General features: G+C 46.5%; 1 protein-coding gene across 13 annotated transcripts in view; it reads right to left on the reverse strand.

Annotated features, from left to right (window-relative positions):
- The window catches only part of PRR5L (proline rich 5 like), a 158,308-nt gene that overhangs the window by 26,261 nt on the left and 111,301 nt on the right, over window positions 1–20,746 (reverse strand). For all 13 annotated transcript variants that reach the window (XM_027562647.1, XM_027562646.1, XM_027562650.1 and 10 more), the window contains one exon: window positions 11,791–11,839. In XM_027562647.1, the coding sequence (XP_027418448.1) occupies window positions 11,791–11,839 (49 nt within the window). The remainder of the gene's footprint in view (window positions 1–11,790; window positions 11,840–20,746) is intronic.

A 20,746-nucleotide genomic window follows, 5' to 3' on the forward strand; every position in this document is an offset into this window, starting at 1 on the left:
ATAGTCAATATATCCCATGCGTCAGGATTTTAGGTTCTTAGGGGTGAGGACCATGTAATTTAGGTTACCTGGCTTGGAGAACAATGCTTAAAACATGGTAGAAGCTAATAAATATTCACTGAGTACATATTGCCTGTTTGGATGTTAGAGACCATTTTTGCTTTTAAGAAATCAAGGTAAGAGAATGTTTTTAAGAGAGAAAGTGACGTAAGTCCCTAAAATTCTAGTACGAAATAGGCTGTGTGCTCAGTCGTGTCCTACTCATTGTGACTGTAGCCCACCAGGCTTCTCTGGCCATAGAATTTTCCAAGCATAAATACTGGAATGAGTTGCCATTTCCAACTCCAGGGAATCCTCCCAACCTAGGGACTGAACCCAAGTCTCCTGGGCTCCTGCATTGGCAGGTGGATTCTTTACCACTGAGACATCTGGGAAGCCAAAATTCTAATACCCTTAGGCATTTGTACATTTTGCTCTTATTTTACAAATGGCATTTTATTCCTTTGATGAAAACTACTTTGCATCTTACTAGACAAACTTTAAAACATGGCATAGGCTCTCCTTCCTACTCTTTTCCAGGTCCTCCCCCTACAAGGAGACATTTGGGGAAACTTTTTTTAAAACTAAGGAAGTCATTTGTGTATTATGGAAGAAATGGAAAAGAAAACATTCTTGTTAAATTTCTCATGATACATAGCATAGAAATTCTGTAGCTTAGATTAAAATAAGAGTAACAGAAACCTGAGGTGAAAAGGGGCCTTCAGAATCATCTAGTCATTCTCACCTCTCGCCAGCCCTGTGGTCCAAATCAAATGGTCACACACAGTTTCAGTAATTTTTTAGGTTGGACTCATTTTCCAGAAAGCTAAAGCACCTTTCAAAAGCATCTTAAAGAAAGCATTTTTACTCCTAGGCTTTATAGATTTTGCTCTTATTTTACAGTTGAATAAACTGCAACTAGAAGTACAATCTCCAGCTTTTATTTGGCACGTGCTAAGTGAACTCGATCTTTTGGGCTAGCCTGGCCCTCAGCCCCACCTCTCTGGAGAGTCGCCCGCCACCTACTCAGTGACACTCGGCCCCCTCTTGCATGCTTGAGCCCTTTGAACCCAGTCTTCATCTCCGGCTACGCTGATTGGCTGGATGCCCACCCTCCGACCCACCTAAGTCTCAAACTGAGCCAATCACTTGCTCTCCTGGGAACTGTAATCAACCAGGCCCCCTTTGATCCAAAGGGCCCTGTAATCCTAAGGTCCCAGTGCTTTGAAAGGACTTATGCTCTGCAGTTGCCTTCCTCACTTTGTAATATTTTTTATTTTTTAAATCTGTTTTTTAAAAGAGAAGGCTGACGGGGCAATGGAGCTCACCCCAAGGGCTTGACTTCAGCTCACTTGTGGTCTTGTCTCCTACAGCCACCCCAGGAGGGGGGGTTTAGGTCCCTGCTCCCCACCCCCTGCTGTTCCTTGCCCTGCCAATCTCCCCTGCCCTGCCCCACCACTGCTGTCATCCTACTCCTAAGGCGATGACAGGGTCGCGTCGGTGGGGGCCCAGGCCTGGTGCCTTACAGCATCTTGCAGAAAGCCAGGCGGCAGACCTCCCTGCCCTGGGCTGGCAGAGCTCTGGCTTGAGTGCTGGTGACTCAGTGGAGGCCTCTTGACCACCCCTGATCTATGTACCGAGACCGTGAAGGTTATAACTCTTGGGGGTCCCCTGTCCATGGTGGGTGGCAGCTGCAGGTCCATGGGAAGGGAAGTGCCTTCCACGCCCCAGTAGCAACCACACTTGCATTCTGCGTCTGCAAATGATGAAGCCCACCCTGTCTGCTGATCACTGCACCCAAGGACACACCAACTGGACATCTGTGCAGCTTAAAACGGCTGAGACTTAAAGAAAAAAGAAGAGAAAAACAGCCTGGATTCAGAGACCTAGCTTGTCTTTCTAAGCGTCTGTTCCCCCTGGCCTCACCTGCCAGTATTCCCAGCCCCAGATAAACACCTGACTCTAGAAGGTGCTGAGAAAATGTACGGGAACAGAGCTGGAGAAGATCCCGACTTTCCTCTTGTCCCACTCCCTGCCCAGTGGCACCAACCCCATCACCTCCCAACCCAAAGGCTTTGAGCCAAAGAACCAGTTATATTCAATAGCAGCCGCCTAGGAAATGGGCCAGTTGTTACTTAATGCAGCCCCCATAAATGAACTTGGACGGGGAATACATAGCCCTCTAATGAAGTGGCAGAGGATCCAGAAGGGAAAAAAAAAAAACAAAACAGCTGACCTGTGTTTATGAAGATGTTGAAAATGGGCTGCCAGCAGAAAAACAAGGCTTTGGGGAAAAAAAAACGCAACAAAACAAAACACAAGGGTGTCTGTGGAAAAGTATCAAAACTATGCAGTCTTCAGCTCATCCTGGGTAATCCTGGAGAGTGGGCAGAAGGAGCTGGGGAGGACAGAGGAGAGAGTGGGCCTGGGACAACTGCAGGGCTCCTCCCTGACCCGGCCAGAAGGACTCCGGAAAATGAAGAACCAACAAGCTAGGAGTTGGGGTGAATGATGCTACTCCCACACAGGGTAGGAGCTCCGTAAATGCTTAAGGCTGCTAACCATCCATTGCTTCTGGTGCTTTAGCAGTGATGATGACAGTAAGAACAGAAAGGATGACAGGAGGGATAACACTGGTTTTTACTCTTTGTCAGGCACTGTTTTGTACCCTTAGAATGCGTGATCTCACTTTACCGTTGCCCAAACTGAGGCCCTTTATACAGAAGAAGAAACTGAGGATCAGAGAAGTGAAAGTGAAAGTCACTCTGTTGTGTCTAACTCTTTGCGACCCCATGGACTAAACAGTCCATGGCATTCTCCAGGCCAGAATATTGGAGTGGTAGCCTTTCCGTTCTCCAGGGGATCTTCCCAACCCAGGGATTGAACCCAGATCTCCCGCACTACAAGCGGATTCTTTACCAGCTAAGCCACAAGAGAAGCCCAAGAATACTGGGGTGAATAGCTTATCCCTTCTCCAGCAGATCTTTCCGACCCTGGAATCAAAATACGGTCTCCTGAATTGCAGGCAGATTCTTTACCAACTGAGCTATCAGGGAAGCCCTGAGGTTCAGAGAAGCAACTAGCAAATGTGAGACCAGAACTGGCATTCAGGTTGGTTGGAATCCAAAGCCCAAATCTTTCCCCCAGCATATGACTCTGTTTTACTTCAGCAATGATGATAAAAAAAAAAAAAATACTAAGGTGAACAGCTATCATTCCTTGATGGCTCAGTTTGTATTATACAAAGCACTTAATATATGTCATCTCCTCTAGTAACTGGCAACAATCTTTGGAAGTAGGTACTGTGATTACAGCTGCTGCTAAGTTGCTTCAGTCGTGTCCGACTCTGTGAGACCCCATAGACGGCAGCCCACCAGGCTCCCCCTCCCTGGGATTCTCCAGGCAAGAACACTGGAGTGGGTTGCCATTTCCTTCTCCAATGCATGAAAGTGAAAAGCGAAAGTGAAGTCGCTCAGTCGTGTCCAACTCTTAGTGACCCCATGGACTGCAGCCCACCAGGCTCCTCCGTCCATGGGATTTTCCAGGTAAGAATACTGGAGTGGGGTGCCATTGCCTTCGTGATTACAGCTAGATTATCACTGAGAAAACTGAGTTTCAGAGAGGCTAGGTAACATGCCTACAGTCACACAGCCAGAAAGTGTTCTGGCAAGGACTGGGATTCATACCTTCCCAGCAGAAAGGCTGGTGGTTTTAGGCATCACACTCTTCTGCCCAGTCAGTTGGAGAGATTTTTAATGCCCTTGCCCACAAAGGAAAATAGATGAGATCCATCTGGTTCAGATATGGTGGGGAGGTTGGCTTGGCAATTTCAGGCTATGTAACCAGGTTCCACCAAAACTTTCATTCGTCTGGGTCATTGCTGCTGCCCAATCCTGCTACAGCTTCTCAACTTCTGCCTCTCCAAAAGGGCTTTCCTGGGGCTTCCCTCTCTGCTGTGCTAAGTCTCTTCAGTCGTGTCCAACTCTGAGACCCCATGGACTATAGCCAGGTTCCTCTGTCCATGGGATTCTCCAAGCAAGAATACTAGAGTGGGTTGCCATGCCCTCCTCCAGGGGATCTTCCCAACCACATTTTATATCCAGCAAGGCACACACCTGGGTCCCAGATGGATTCTATTGCCAGATAAGACATTCTTTCCTACCCCAGAAGGATTTGGCAGGATGTCACTCTGCCCACCAAGAACTTGTATTAACCAATAATTCTAGTTCACGCATTTGTTTTCAGGGACAGCAATGTCTACAGAGGTTGTTGTCGTTGGCATCAAGCTGATGATGGATTCATGGGTCACCTCCATTTTTTTCCCCTTTTGTGACTTTGAAAGTACAGCCATCATCTCTAAGGATGTCTACATTTCCTGTGAACCTGGATGTCTTCCTAGATAAGCAATAAAAAGTCTTATAAACAAAACTCACCCCCAGGCCCAAAGAGTTCTTAATAAACTAATGTGTAGGAGTGATGAGACCAGACAGAAAGCCCCAGATGGGAGACTGAAGACAATTTAAAACTTGGTACAAATGCTAATTCTTCATTTAGCATCATTTTGCTGGTAAAATTCACTGAAAGGGTGAATTAGGGCTTTTTTCAAGTTATTTTATGAGGAAGCAGGAAAACAGTCCCATGTCTGTTTTGCTAGATACTGAAAAATATAAAGTTTAAAAGCATTGAAATTTTTCTTCTCTGGGGTTTTTCAGGGGATGTCTCCAGGGCATTTTTAACACTTAAATTATATAATCCAAAAGATTTTTTCCCGTGGCCAGATGGCCTGGGTTTGATCTATGCTCTACCTTTTACTGGGCTTCCCAGGAGGCACTAGTGGTAGAGAACCAGCCAGCCAATGCAAGAGATATAACTGACACAGGGTATGATCCCTGAGTCGGAAAGATCCCCTGGAGGAGGGCATGGCAACCCACTCCAGTATTCTTGCTGGAAAATTTCATGGACAGAGGAGCCCGGCAGGCTACAGTCCATAGGGTCACAAAAAGTCAGACACGACTGAAGCGGCTTAGCATGCACACTGTCTTTTACAAGTCGAATGATAGTGAATAACCTCCCTTTCCCCAAGTTCAGCTGCAATACGTGCTAAACAATAACAATGAAAATGTTCTCATCCTCTGTCAGGAGGACCACGTGACTTAGTGCAGGAATGGTTCTCAGATCAGGTCTCAAGACTTGAGCGCACATGAGAATCACCGAGGACTTGCTAAAACACAGACTGCTGGGCCGGACCCCACAGTTTCTGATTCAGTTCGTCTGAGGAGGGGCCGGAGGATTTGTTTATCTGACACTTTCTCAGGTGATGCTGAAAACACAGGTCTGAGGACCACACTTTGAGAACCAACAGATTAGAACAATGCCTGACACATAAATTTTGGAAAATATTGGCTTTTGTTACTATGATGGTTATTTTTGTCTTCCTTAAGTTGTAGAACAGCCTCCGAGAAAGGCCCCCTGCTGCTTTCCAAGTCTAACAATACTCTTTAGCCTCAGTCTTTACTTCTCAGGCCACTGAAGTGCTAGATGTTTTCATGTGTCCAGCATGTCTTCCATCCCTTCTCACACTGGTTCCCTAAACCTGTCTCCTGCCATTCCCAGCCTAGTCACCCAATTTCATCCATAATGGGTTTCCAAAAACACATACGCATGTGGAACAAGACACTGATGTGTTATAAGGGGGAGTTCTGTTTCTATAGAGCATTAGATGATAAAATCCCTAATTACACCTCATTTTTGGTGCTCATCTTCAGGTGCTATATTTGCAGCATTTGGTATGTACATGTTCCTTCTTTAACAGTTGAACGTGTAATAATCTCGTCCGATGAAGCTACAGAGTTGCTGTTTCAGCATGTCCACAGATTTCCATCTTTCTCTCACTTATATTAAGATTTATGGTTATCCATTTCAAGACTCATTTTTCCATTTATCTCCATGAAATAGGAGGAAAGTCCAGTAAAAATATTCAAATAATTGCACAAAATTCAAGTAATTGCCGAGGAAATTAAGTACAGCAAAGCAGCTGGCTGGTGGGCAACCCCACAGAAGGCAGCCTGAAAGAGCCAGGGGTCATCCTGGAAGCCCCCAGACTATGCCAACTTTTTCTCTCCCTTCTCAGCAGCCAAGGGAAGCGTTAGGCCACCCCAGTGTTCATAGACTCTGTACGTAAGTTAAGGCCTCTCTTCCAAGAGCTGGCCAAATTCAAAATGCAACCTCTAATGACCTTCTCACCGAAAGACATCATCCTCTCCCCATCTCTCCCATCTTCATCCTGGAGTTCAGCTCCTCTTGTTTAAAGCCCCTCTGGATCCTGGCTCCAGTTTCACCTTCAAAGCAGTATATGGGAACTATCCCTCACTACCTGCGTGCTTGTATGCTAAGTTGCTTCAGTCATATCCGCTTTTTTGTGACCCTATGGACTGTAGTCCACCAGACTTCTCTGTCCATGGATTCTCCAGGCAAAAATACTAGAGTTGGTAGTCATTTCTTCCTCCAGGGGATCTTCCCGACCCAGGGATCGAACCCAAGTCTCTTATGTCTCCGGCAGTGGCAGGCTAGTTGTTTACCACTAGCGCCACCTGAGAAGCCCTCCTAATTTATCCTTTTTCCCATTTCAGGAATCACTCTAGCCTTCCCAAGTGGATTAAAGAAGAGTTTAAACTTTTGTACCCTATTCCATTTGGGTTTGAAAATTGCAAAAATTATTTCCCCCACTCTTTATTGCTTCTCCACCTTAATTTTTCTGGATTCTTACAAGCCCTATCTTTGTACCTAAACAATGTATTTATTCTGGGCCTGTTTTTAAGCCTTTACCTTCCACTCAGTGCTTCAGTTAACATAATGTTCTGTATTACCTGTATGGATGTATCTACAGCTCTGCACTTCAATTTCATACTCCATGGTGACCAGGACGCTTCTATGGGTCTCTCCTTCAGCTTCCTGCCACGTGCCACATGCCCTTGATGAATCCTCTCTGATAATGGTGAGTTAATGGGAAACTGGCCTCCTGGGACTCACAGATATGAGAAGATGGAAACATTCTATCACACACTACTAGGCCATCTGTGACCTACTGACAAGCGTGGTTGCCAGATTTCCCCTTTTGCTAGGTAGTGTCTTGTTCAAGGGCTTCCCAGGTAGCTCAGTGGAAGAGAATCTGCCTGCCAATGCAGAAGATGCAAGAGACGTGGGTTCAGTCCCTGGGTTGGGAAGATCCCCTGGAGATGGAAATGGCAACCCACTCCATTATTCTTGCTGGGAAAAATCCCATGGACAGAGGAGCCTGGTGAGCTACAATCCTAGGGTCACAAAAGAGTCAGACACGACTGAGTGACTAAACAAAAAGAACAAATCTTGTTGAAAGTCACTGACTACACCCTGAGTTTCTGTATCAAGCAAAACTCTGGTTGCACCAAAAGTAATTTAACTTTCTGGGCTTGAGGAAAAGCTTCCAACAGACACAACACAGCCAGCAGATGCAGAAACACAGAGTGCCACCTGCACTCTTCCCATCCCCACATCCCGAACCACCAAGGTACCTAATCAGTTAAGAGAAAAATGCAGAGCATTTCCTATCATCCATTTCCAGAGTTAAAAGAAACCAATTACCCGCCCAGGGCTGTCTCTAGGATAGAGTTCCTGTCGGAAACCCCAATTTTCCTTCTGGGCGCAATTCAAAACAGACCAAAGGATAAAGAAAATCAATACTGCAAATGTCAAAGATTTTTTCTGGCTGGTGTCTTCTAGAAATCTATCTGTGCTTTTGCCAGTCAAACGGGCTGTCTTCTCTGTGTGCAGGCATAAGATAAGCACCATTTTCCCACCTGTTTTCCCCCTTCCCTCACCTCGGGTCATTTTCATTATACTTCCCTGAAGACCATCTTTTTTTTAAGCTGTAAAATGAGAATGTTCACTTTCAAAAGCGGAGCCCCAGTGATAGATTTTACAAACAGTAATCTCTGGGTTGGGGGTTCTGGGTACCAGGAAGCAGATCTCACTGCTGAGTACAGATGTCTGGGAGGGTGGTCATCTGATCCTCCACACAGAGGAGCCCACTCGTCACCTTACCCAACAGCCATGTCCATGGCATGTGGGTTGCAACAGTCCACCCCAAGATTTCATTCCTCACTTGTCCCCAGACCTTGCCCCTTCCTTCTTTCTGGAGGAACGCTCTTCCTGGAGCCCATCCTGACTGTCCCTCTTAAAACTACAGCTGATAACTGAGTGTGAAGGCTGAGGTTGCCTCTATCCGCCTTCCCTCCTGGATTTCCCTCTTCATCTGAAGAACTATTCTCGGTGTGGCTTTGAAACCAGACCATTACTAAGGGTGCCTGGCAAATGACTTTACAAACCCGAGTCTCTCTTGAACCACCATCACCACTTGGCCACAACCAGGGCCGCTTACAGTTATTCCTGTATACTATTTTTCTTCAATCTATCCATTTTTTTCATTCTTTATTTTTAAAGATTTTTTTAATGTGGGCCACTTTAAAAGTCTTTATTGAATTTGTTACAATATTGCTTCTGTTTTATGCTTTGGTTTTTTGGCCCCAAGGCATGTCAGATCTTAGCTCCCTGATCAGGAGCCCATACCCCCTGCATTAGAAAGCGAGGTCTTAACCCCTGGACCACCAGGGAACTCAGGGAAGTTCCCCTCAATCCACTTTTTCAAAATATAAATATGTTTAAAAAAGAAACCATAGTAACCCCATTTACCATAAACAGAATGTAACTCAAGGATCTACTCAATGCAAACTAAACGATGTTACATAACTCTAATTAAGGGCTTCTGGCTGAAGACACTAAGTCTGAAACCTGCTGTCTCTTCATTAAACAGCATAGATCATCAAGTCTTGCAGAAGTGTAACAGACACAAGGGCACAAACCAAGACTTTCCCTGGCAGGATCAGAAGTGCCAAAGGAAAATAAGGAAACACCATGAAGACAAAGGTTGCTCAATACCACGGCATACACCTCCTCAAATCTCTCATGTATCCACGGTGGACAACCCCTTCCTCTAGCCCAAGAAAGTTTACTGGGCATCTACTATGTGCTGGGTAATTTCTAGGGACTACAGAATCAAACGCATTTTAAAAAATGGCTCTGAGCTCGCATGAGACCTAAAACCTACATTTTAACAAACAAACAGTATCTAGGATAGCCTTTGTTCCAATCTAGCACCTTGAACTAAGGAAAAACCCAGATTTGAAATCATGAAAAACTCCCAGAAGGAGACTCAATAGTCACCAAGCAGTCTCTCTGATTAAGCTCTAGATAAAACATGACATGTGGTTACCAGCTGTTAAGTGTCTGACACACTTTGTAAGCAGTACTAACTGCCCTCGAAACCTCAGGGCTTCCCAGTTAAACAAATCCCCACCCAAAAGCCCTCCCCAACCCATCCGAGGGGGAGCCCCCAAAGCCAAGCAATGACTGACACGTCAAACCTGGTTGAAACCACACAGGGAACCTTGTCTATTTTAAATGTCAATGAGGAAGGCAGCTGGGCCAGCAGGTTTCTCCAGGAGGGGATGAAAAACCACTTCTGTAGTGGGATTTAAAACTCAGTCACTAGAGACAGCGAGAGAAGACAGTGTGGACAAGACTGACCTCTGAGTCAAGGGCAACTGAAATGATTCACATTTGTGACTAATTATCTCTTCTTTAATCTTTGTTTGTCTCTCTCCCTGGACAGGGGTGGTCTTTCAAGCTGCTGAGACTTTTGACCTGACTGAATTCTGGGCTTCTGTTGGGTCTTGCTTTCTCCAGATTTAGAATGGCCAAGTGGCCATTTTCTGGTGTGTGTGTGGGTGTGGGTGTGGATGTGGGTGTGGATGTGGGTGTGGGTGTGTGTGTGGGTGTGGGTGTGTGTAACAACTGACATTTGTCATTCTTTCAAAGTGCACATAAAAGTTTAAGCTTCCTGATCTATGCAAAGAAAATGAAAGGATGCTTGTGTTGTTTTTAAAACCTACAAACTCTTTATACTGTCTTAAAAGTATGCTCACCTGGGGCACAGAATAACATCACCAACCTGAAACCAATTTGTTACGGGTTTTATGTCACTTCCCCATTAAAATGGGCGGGTTACACTTTAGAATAAAGAATATGTATACAGCTGATCCTTGAACAACATGGGGGGCTTTGGGGGCCAACCCTCCACGTACTTGAAAATCTGCATATAATTTGTAGTCAGTCTTCTGCTTCACAGGATCTTTGATATTCACAGATTCAACCAACCATGGATCCTACAGTAAATACAGTAGTATTTACTATTAAAAAATAAACCAAACCTGTGTGCAAGTGGACCTTTGTGATTCAAACCCATGTTGTTCAAGGGTCAACAGTATATAGATATTTAATGAACACATTATTCTGTTTTACTCTGTACTAATCACTGTTCGAACACTTAACAAATAATAATTACCTTAGTCCTCACAACAGCCCTATAAGGTTACATTCTATGACCCCTGTTTTTACAGAACAAGATACTAAAATAAGAGAGGTAAAGTGACTTCCCAAGGTCACATAGCTAGAAAGTGGCTGTGCTGGGCGCTGAACCCAGGCAGTCTGGCTCTAAGCGTTCTGCTCTGCTTCCCCCCGCCCTGGCCCCTTCACAGTATGTGCTGTGTGCTTTTCATGAATTATTTCATGTGGACAGAGCAGCGACCTATAAGGTAGATCATTTTTTTTTAATTCCATTTTACAGATGGGGAAACTGAGGCATAGAGAGGTGAAGCAGCTTGCCCCAGACACTCAGCTCTGACTTCGTGGAAGTCACCCACTCAGTTACATGACACCTCCCCACGCCCTCCCACCACGTGCCTTTGGCTGGAGTCAGGAAGCCAGCTCGTGCCAGTGGGTTAGAAACCACCTGTGACTGAACTTGGAGTCTTGAGTTGACTAGCTGCATGACAACAGTGTCTAGGCAGGAGGGATGTTAGCTTGTCTGATTCAATTCTACCTTTAACAGAACAGACTGAGAGGCTTAATGACAAGAAAGAACTTGACTAAAGGGACATTTCATTACACTCAATTAGGTACCATCCACTGGGTGGGAGGGAATGGCAGTAGAGAAGCAGTTCTCCAAGTGTGGTTCAGGGTCCCCTGGGGGATCACCCAGACCTCTTCCACATGGTCAAAATGATTTTCTTAACAACACTAAGCTGTTATTTGCCTTGCATCCTCCATGAGTGTACTGTGGAATTTTCCAGAGACTATGTGCAATATTTTCCAGATGTGCATTATCACAATAGACTGATGATGAAGCCGATTCGAGGATCCAGTCTGCAGGCAAATTTGCAGGCATATAACACAATGCCACACTTCTACATTTAGTTTGAAAAAGTTATTGTTCATAAACATGTCATTAATGCTAACATGCAGGAGGTTTATTATTTGAATGAATTAAGGCATACAGTAAAGTTTCTCATGTCTAATTTCTATCATGGTGAAGATACAGTTAATCCAAATAAATGATTGTTTTTAAGAACATAAAGGGGTTCCTGAGACCAAAAAGCCTGAGAACTGCTACCTGAGACTGTAATCTCCAAAAGAGCAAGGACACTTGTCCTGTATGCCGCCACAGCCGCTGCACTGCAGTGCCCAGCACATAGGAGGAACTCGGGATACATAATTTTGGATGTTGAAGGCATGTCCTGTGTACCGTTATCAGTCATCCCTTAGGGTCCATGTATCCACGTGCAAAATACAACCCATGCTCAGATGCACAGAACTTACCTGGAAATAGTCTGTAATGAATGATCCAAGTTCACTCTTCAGCAGCCGCCTGGAGAGAGAGAAACACCGTCAAGCAGTCCTTGATGCCACAGCTCCTGGAGTCTAGTTCACGGATGCACAATGAATTGGCGTGCTTGCCAGCGACACAGGCGCTGAGACCAGGCCTGGGAAGGGGGTGTGCTTTCCTAGGCCCTAGGAATGCCCTACCCCCACCAGGGTTAGTAGAGAATTGGGGGGGGGGGGATGGGAATCCTAGAGGGACTTCTGCTCCTTCATTCACTCTATGGGTAAAGCATTTCCAGAGGGCAGCCACAGGGGATCCTATTTCTAATAGAGGTGGAGGCAGGCCGGGGCACCTTGCTTCATGTGCAGCAAAAGATAAGGAAGAGGAATACCACAACTGTATAATTAATTCCCCCATCTTTGCAGACTTCCTGGTTTAAAATGCATTTTGCATACATTCTTCATCCAAGTATTAGAAAGTATGTGTGTGGGGGGAGCAATTATTATCCCTCATGTATAGATAAAGAAACTGAGGCACAGAGAGGTCTCCCAAATAAGTCAGTGGCATAGTTAACATTCAAACTTATTCTGCAAATTCAGCATTTTTGCATAACTCTACCCTGTCTTGCCTCGAAAATTCATGGAAGAATATATTCAGGTACCATGGTTTCGGTGGTCTCACTGCCCATCCCCAAGCGGCTGAAAAGTCCTTCAGGGGAGAACGGGTCTATTTTATTTATCCAGCACCAACATTCATTCAGCTGCCCTTTATGTGCCAGACATTGTTCTAGCACCAGGCGTACAGAAGAGGACAAGAACAGGCGAGGTTTCTGTTCTCAAGGAGCTTACATCTTTGCAGGGAGGGTTATGAAGAGCCAGCGGGTTAATCAATACACTCCCAAGATAAGTTCAAAGAGCCTTAAGAGCTACACACACAAAAAAAAAAGAAAATGAAAAATGGGGGTATTGGCACCAGACCTCCTTCTCCCCGTGACAAATCATGCGACCATTGCTACTGGTCTTTCTTTAATTTAACCCAAACAAGATGAGGAAGCTGAAGCCAAGAATCCAGCGAGTTCCCTAGAGAAGAAAGCCTTCAGAACATCCACTGACTTTATTCACGCATCCCATCAGCCACGGTTACTAAGGAGCAAACATTCAAACTTCTGACCACACCGACTGGGTTTTAACTCCTCAAAACAATGCGTTCCCACGTGTCGGATAAACAGGAAGTTGTTACAGCAAGATGTCACAAGGCGCAGAAGACAGACACAACAAGACTGGGTCACAAGAAGAAGAAACATCCATGACCTAAACTTTTGTCCCAGGAAGAACTCCCGAATGCTGAAAACCCACACCGAGCAAGGAAAATACCTTCTTTTTCCTAGGACCGAAGATGTGTCTGTGGTGGACACTGCATTCTGACATCCAAGAGAACTGCATTTTCTGATCCAAGAGATCAGAAGGCCACCCCACCCAGAGAACCTAAGGTTCACCGACATGTGTGGAGATTTGACCAAGCCAGGGAAGTCTTCCTTGGTTACCAGGCCAAGAGCAGGTGGGTCCCGGCTGGACTTCGAGGCTAGAGGCATCTCTCAGACCAGACACGGAAATCAAGTGGGCAGTCCCAGGGGGAGGCCCTGGGACAGGAAGAGGCAGGGAAGCTGCTCCCGGCTGCTGGCTCCCAACAAGGTCTTCACGGCCACCGGGAAGTCTCAAAACCACAGGTGAAGGAGCCAAGCTTTATCAAAAAGTGGGGGAAACAAGTCAACACAGTCAGTTATTACTAACAGAGCTGCTCAAGTGTATCTTCGGGGCCCACAGTGTGGAGGGGTCAACACGGTTCTGAGACTAAACTGCATGCTATGGAATTGGTGTCCCGAGGAAGCCACACTGGGAGAACACTGTGCTCATGAAGATGCTTCAGGTAAATTCGAAAAAGAGGCTTCAGCGGTAAGAGTAGGCTTTCAAAGTCAAGAGCTAGGGAAACCTCCTGGAGCATGGCAGGGGAGTAATCACTATTGACTGGGATTGGACGTGATTAAGCAGGTGGTTATTGCCCAGGGATTTTCACAGTGGCACCCTGGGGGCATCGTGATGCTACCCAACTGAGGACTTCAAGGGGTCTCCTCCCCTGCCAGTGACAGGAACGGTACAGCACCCTAAGGTTTCAGCCAGGGCTCCATCAAGCCATGGCCAACGTCAGAGTTCTGCAGAGCATTACAAAAAGACAAAGCTCGAGATGGAAACCAGCTCATAAAGGCGCAGAGACTAAAGAGTGAACTTGTTGCAACTGCCAAGACAAAGGCATAGCAAAAAGGACTCAGGAGCTAGCAGCAGCCATCCCAGGGCAGCAAGATGCTGATGGATATGAATAAAGCAGCAGAATATACACAGGTGCTCCCACCACACTGATAAGGGTGGTCCTCAGTTCTTTACTGAAGCGTGACCAGACACAGGTGTGGAAGTCTGCTTTACATACTTTAAATGTAATGACTGTAACCAGATCTTGTAAGAGAACTGTGCAACTGTCCTTGTAGCAAACCCCAAGTTCAAAACCCTCTCCACCAGGTATTTTTATTACAGAGTTACCAGAACAGAATGGACCTTACCTGATCACTTAAATCAACGTTCTACTGGCCTGGGTGGGTAAATCAGCAAGCTATCTGTCCCTTACAAAATCCTGTCTTATTTCTGTCTGCACATGTTACTGGTTAGACAAGGTCAATGCATATATGTACAAGGTTTTTGCTGCAATGAAATATAGGGATTAACATAAATTGCACCAATAAAGTGCTCATAAAAATTTGGTTCACTCATACAGTGAAGTTCTAAGTAACCATAAAAAAAAAAGAGGAAATAAAGAAGTGCTCTTAGTAATGATATGAAGATGTCTACATGACATTTTTTTTTAAGTAAGTTGCAGAACAGTGTGTATAATATGGGAAGAGGAAACAAATATATATATGGTTTTTTATGTACACAGTATCAACAAACTCATGTCAAATCTGCTCTAACTTGCTGTTCTGTCATAACTACACGATTTGGTGTCCAAGTGGCCCTTTGAACTGAAATACACGGTACCTTGGGGCTTCCTAGGTGGCACTAGTGGTAAAAGAGCCTGCCTGCCAGTGCAGGAGACATAAGAGACACGGGTTTGATCACTGAGTTGGAAAGATCCCCTGGAGGAGGGGACAGTAACCCACTCCAGAATTCTTGCCTGGAGAATCCCATGAACAGAGGAGCCTGGCAGGTTACAGCCCATGGGGTCACACAGCCGGACATGAATGAAGCAACTTAGCACGCGCACACACACACACAGTACCTTAATTTTTAAACAGGCAAAACAAACATGCATTTTCAAAATTACCTGTAAATGCACTATAAATGTCTTCTCCCCTCTATCTCCCCAAAAAGAAGGCTACAGAAGGTTGAAGCTGTTACTGGAAATTAAGTCGGGCTACAAAACACTTTGCTGGGGCTTCCCAGGTGGCTCAGTGGTAAAAAATCTGCCTGCAGTGCAGGAGTCACAGGAGACACAGGTTCAATCCCTGGGTTGAGAAGATCCCCTGGAGGTGGGCATGGCAACCCACTCCAGTATTCTTGCCTGGAGAATCCCCATGGACACAGGAGGCTACAGAAGGTTGAAGGGGAGGGAGGTGGGGGTGGGGTGGGGTTCAGGACATATGTATACCCATGGCTGATTCATGTCTATGTATGGCAAAAACCACCACAGTATTGTAAAGTAATTAGCCTCCAATTAGAATAAATATATTAATTAAAAAAAAAGGTTGAAGCTGTTACTAGAAATTAAGTCGGGCAACAAAGCACTTTAGCAAACTTTATTCCTTGAAGTTGGGAAATGCAGTGCTATAGACACCAAATCACCTCATCAGACCCCAGTTTGTGGGCCTCATATAAAGTGTCAAGTAAGTATCCCCAGCTGCTTTTCTGTAAGTATTCCTTCTGTATGTATAAAGGAACTCTGGAAGAATAGCCAATAAACGACTATAATAAAAGTTATCTTTGGCAGGGGAGTAGGAACTGGGTTTCTGGAGTACAGGGAAGGGAGATTCCTTAGATATTTAAAATCTGGGAGTACATGGTGAACATGTCCTACTCAAAACCCCTAAAAACGATGGTTTCTAATTAACGATAACCACCACCAAGGTTACCAGCGGATGGCTTGAGGCCGAGAAGGAATTGTGGGAATGTGTTCCCACATCAAGGGTACAGTATCAGGAAGCAGACTGACCTCGGGGAACAGAATCCCACAAGGCCTGAGACTCTGCCAGTGCAAACCCACCCCAGGGCGGGTAACTTGAGATCTTAACACAGAGAGCGTGGGGTAAGGTGAGGTCAGAGCTCGCTGGCCAAGCTGAGAGCAGTCAGCCGCCGAGTCAGTGTGGGATCCGCCGTTGATTTGTATACTCTGTGTTTGCTCTGCTTGCACTTGGTTTACAAGGAAAGTGCACTTCTGAAAAACTCTACCCTGGCCTTAGCTGAAGTGAGAGAAAGGGATTTTCTGCCTCTCGGCCTTGAGGCGTCATATCAAGGGGAACTTGGCAGTAGCTTCTCCACCAAAACAGGAACAGGGGACTGACATCAGGACCCCAGGAGTTAATTCCACCAAGTCACAAGCATTTCCTGAAAACCTACTGTGTGTCAGACATGGTGTGAGGTGCTAGGAGAGGAAGATAGAAGAGCTCAGACAATGATTCCTCACCGTCGGGACCACTCTCTCAGGAGACAGGTTACCATCTTGTCCCCAAATGGAAAGGATGAAGGCATTAGGGATGCACAGATTTAATCCACAGAGGGATCACTCAACTCTATAATCTGCCTCACTAAGTTTTCTAGTTTAGCTTGTAAAGTACAAGAAAGAAGAGAAAAGCAGAAGAAAGACAGGATTAAAGAGCCTGTGCTTTGTGGCCTCCTCCATACAGAAGAGATGGAAAACCTTGTTCCCAAAACCTTGGCTGCATGTTTCTCCTGGGCACAGAGGCACAGAGGTCAGCAGCCTCCCTTCCTCTTTCTCCATCCTTTTCTCCGGTTTCTTCCCAGGACACAGGAAAGTAATTACATATTGGAGCAATTCATAATAATGAATAAAAAACCAATTGCTTCTAGGAAGGAGCCTGACTTTTTTTTCCCAATTAGAGTTTACTGAGCACTTACTAAGTGCCAGGTGCCACTGTCAATAATGTACATGTGTTTCCTCATTTAAGCCTAAAACTGTTAGGTGATAGTGATATTACTGTTTTTTAGACACAAGAAAACGGAACCTCAGAGGTTACTGAGGAGGGTGTGCAGTGGGCTTAGGATAGAGAGGAGAAGAGTTTCATCAAGAGTGCAGTTTCATTAAGACCTGGGTCTGAACCCTGTGGTTAGCAATATCTTTTACAAGTTAACTTACAAGTTAATCCCTTGTACCTGTTTCCTCAACTGGAATTTGGGGATAGTAAAACTACCCACTCCACAGAATTACTGCAAGGGTAAATTAGTTAATCTTTGAGTGGTGAGTTTATAGAACAGTGCCTGGCATACCGCAAAGCTTGGCAAGTGTCACCACCACCATCACCCCCATCACCAATGTCACCACTATCACCATCACCACCATCATCATTACTAGCACCACCACCCCCATCACCACCCCACATCATCACCAACACCACCATCGCCAACACCACCACCATCACCACTCGTTACAAGCATCACCACCACCATCACCACCACCCCATCATCACCATCACCACCACCACCATCGCCAACAACAACACCATCACCACTCGTTACAAGCATCAGCACCACCATCACCACCACCACCATCACCAACACCATCACCACTCGTTACAAGCATCACCACCACCATCACCACCACCCCCATCATCACCATCACCACCACCACCATCGCCAACAACAACACCATCACCACTCGTTACAAGCATCAGCACCACCATCACCACCACCACCATCACCAACACCATCACCACTCGTTACAAGCATCACCACCACCATCACCACCACCACCATCACCACCACATCATCACCAACACCACCATCACCAACACCACCACCATCACCACTCGTTACAAGCATCACCATCACCATCACCACCCCCCCATCATCACCATCACCACTCGTTACGAGCACCACCACCACCATCACTACCCCCCATCACCACCACCATCACCACTCGTTACAAGCATCACCACCACCATCACTACCCCCCCATCATCACCATCACCACCACCACCATCGCCAACAAAAACACCATCACCACTCGTTACAAGCATCACCACCACCATCACCACCACATCATCACCATCACCACCATCACCACCCCCACATCATCACCAACACCACCATCACCACCACCACCACTACCATCACCACTCATTACGAGCACCACCACCATCACTACCCCCCACCACCACCATCACCACCACCACATCATCACCATCATCACCATCACCACCACCACCATCACCAACACCACATCATCACCATCACTACCATCACCAACACCACCACCACCACCACCATCACCACATCATCACCACCACCACCACCACCATCACCAACACCACATCATCACCATCACTACCATCACCAACACCACCACCAACACCACCATCACCACCACCACATCATCACCATCATCACCATCACCACCACCACCATCACCATCACTACCATCACCAACACCACCAACACCACCATCACCACCACCACATCATCACCATCACCACCACCACCACCACCACATCATCACCATCACCACCACCACCACCACCACCACCACCACCACCATCACCACTCATTACGAGCACCACCCCCATCACCACCCCCGCATCATCACCATCATCACCACCATCATTACTATCCCCACCACCATCATCATTACCATCACCGCCACCAGCAGCCATTGAGCTAGAATGAGAAGGAAGTGGGGACTTGAGAGTAATGGGAAGTGAATGTTTATGTGGGACTCAACCCAAAAGGGAAACAGGGCATGAAGTTCAGTCAGAAGCCAAAAGGGCCATAATAAGGAGAATGGGGAACCACTCACTCCCTAATCTGCGTTATCTCACCCCCCACCCTCCAGGCTGACCGGGTGAGACACCACCCCAGATGACAGGATTTCCTGTTATTACACAGGCCTGCCATCTCACCCCACACCATCTTGTCAACTCAACTTCCCACTTCCGTGGGCTCGATGGTAAATGAGGCACAGAAGCTGGATTCTAGCCAGTGGAGAGGCAGAGGGATGACCGAATGGCAGGCAGGGCAGGAAGTGGCAGAAATGACGCAGAGAAACCACCTTTGATGTGAGCCACAATCTCCCCTGAGCACAAGCCCCAAAGTAGCAAAATTCCAAAGGATGATGAAACAGCTTAGAGAGAGGTGCCTCGGGGCTAAAGTCTAGCCAGCGTGATTGGGGAAACCATATCAGTTGGGTAGTACTTCTGTGTCACATGACCATTGGCGACTGCCCCAGGCCCCTTGGCAGGATCTGGCCAGACACCCTCAGGGTCCAGGAACAGAGGGAACCTTACAGGATCCTGATCTTAAGCTAGTCAGTGCCTCTCAGATTTGATCATTAAATTCTCCCAAGATCACCCACCTCGCATCTACAACAGGGTGTGTTTCAAGGCAGCGGCATCCTTTAAGCAGGAAAACATGGAAACGACCTTTCCTCACAGGTCCCCATTCTATAGGGGCCCATCAGAGATCGTGTGCATGACTCAGATAAAACGCTAGGACTCTCACAGCTTTCTATATTCTGAACCACATGGGTGGCAATGGGGACAGTGAAAAAGATGGAGAAAGCCAACAGCGAGCATTTCCAGAGCTATACATTATGTCATTCGTACTGTGCTAAGCAGCTGGCACACAGCATCTGGAATTCTCCAGTAGCCTTTAAAGTAGGAATTTATCCTTGTTTTGAAGACAAGGAGACTTGACACTCACAGCCTTGCCTGAGGTCATACGCATCGGCAGATCCCAACTCAAACAGAGGCCCACCTGAACACCAGGCAGTGGTACCCGCCCCCACGCCCACAGGGGCAGGCAGAAAAGGTGAGTGAGGGGCAGAGACGGGCACCAACAGTGCAGCAAACTCTGCGCAAGCCAGCAGCCAGGTCTTGGTCCCGCTGACCAGCGGACCAGCTCCAGGTCCAGCACCGCCCAGTGTAAACTTTCCAGAGAGCTCTGGGTTTTCAGGGCAGATGCCCAGATGCTGTGTAGGCCAGCCACCGCATGGGCTGGTCCTGGAGGTTTCTCATGAGCTCCTTCCCTCAAATTACTCTTCCTGCCCCCAAAGATAAGGCTCTTTCTCAATCAGAGCAGACACACGGTGTCAACATGTTGTAATCAGGCAGAGCAACCCGGGCTAGAAAGACAGCTTGCCTGAAGGGCTCTCAAACGAGGGTTCTCAGAAGACAATGCCCCAACCATTTGATGATCTGTTCATGAACCTCTGTCCAGGGGAATCAGGCTTAAATCTGGACAATGCCCATCATGCGCCTCTTGGAGCCCACTTACATTTTTCAGTTGTTGTTCTTATTCTTCTGTTTGTTTTTTAATTTTATTTCCCTATATATTTATTTGGCTGCATCGGGTATTAGCTGCTGCAGGCAGGAGCTTTTGGTGCAGCCCTGGGTTCAGTAGCTGCCCAAGTGGGCATGTGGGATCTTAGTTCCCCGACCAGGAATCAAACCCACATCTTCTGCATTGGAAGGTGAATTCTTAACCACTGGATCACCAGGGAAGTCCCTCACTGACTGTTTGCTAAGGAACATGGGAAGCTCAAGCTCAAGTCTCAGGTCAGCTGCTAACTAGCTCTGTAAACTCTGGGCCAGTTATCCCACCTCTCTGTGCCTCTTATTTCCTCATCTGTAAAAGGAAGATACAGCAGCACTCAGATCACAAGAGTGTGGTGAGTTTTACC

Source organism: Bos indicus x Bos taurus, chromosome 15 (assembly GCF_003369695.1).
Source record: "Bos indicus x Bos taurus breed Angus x Brahman F1 hybrid chromosome 15, Bos_hybrid_MaternalHap_v2.0, whole genome shotgun sequence".
In the NCBI taxonomy this organism is placed as follows: Eukaryota; Metazoa; Chordata; class Mammalia; order Artiodactyla; family Bovidae; genus Bos; species Bos indicus x Bos taurus.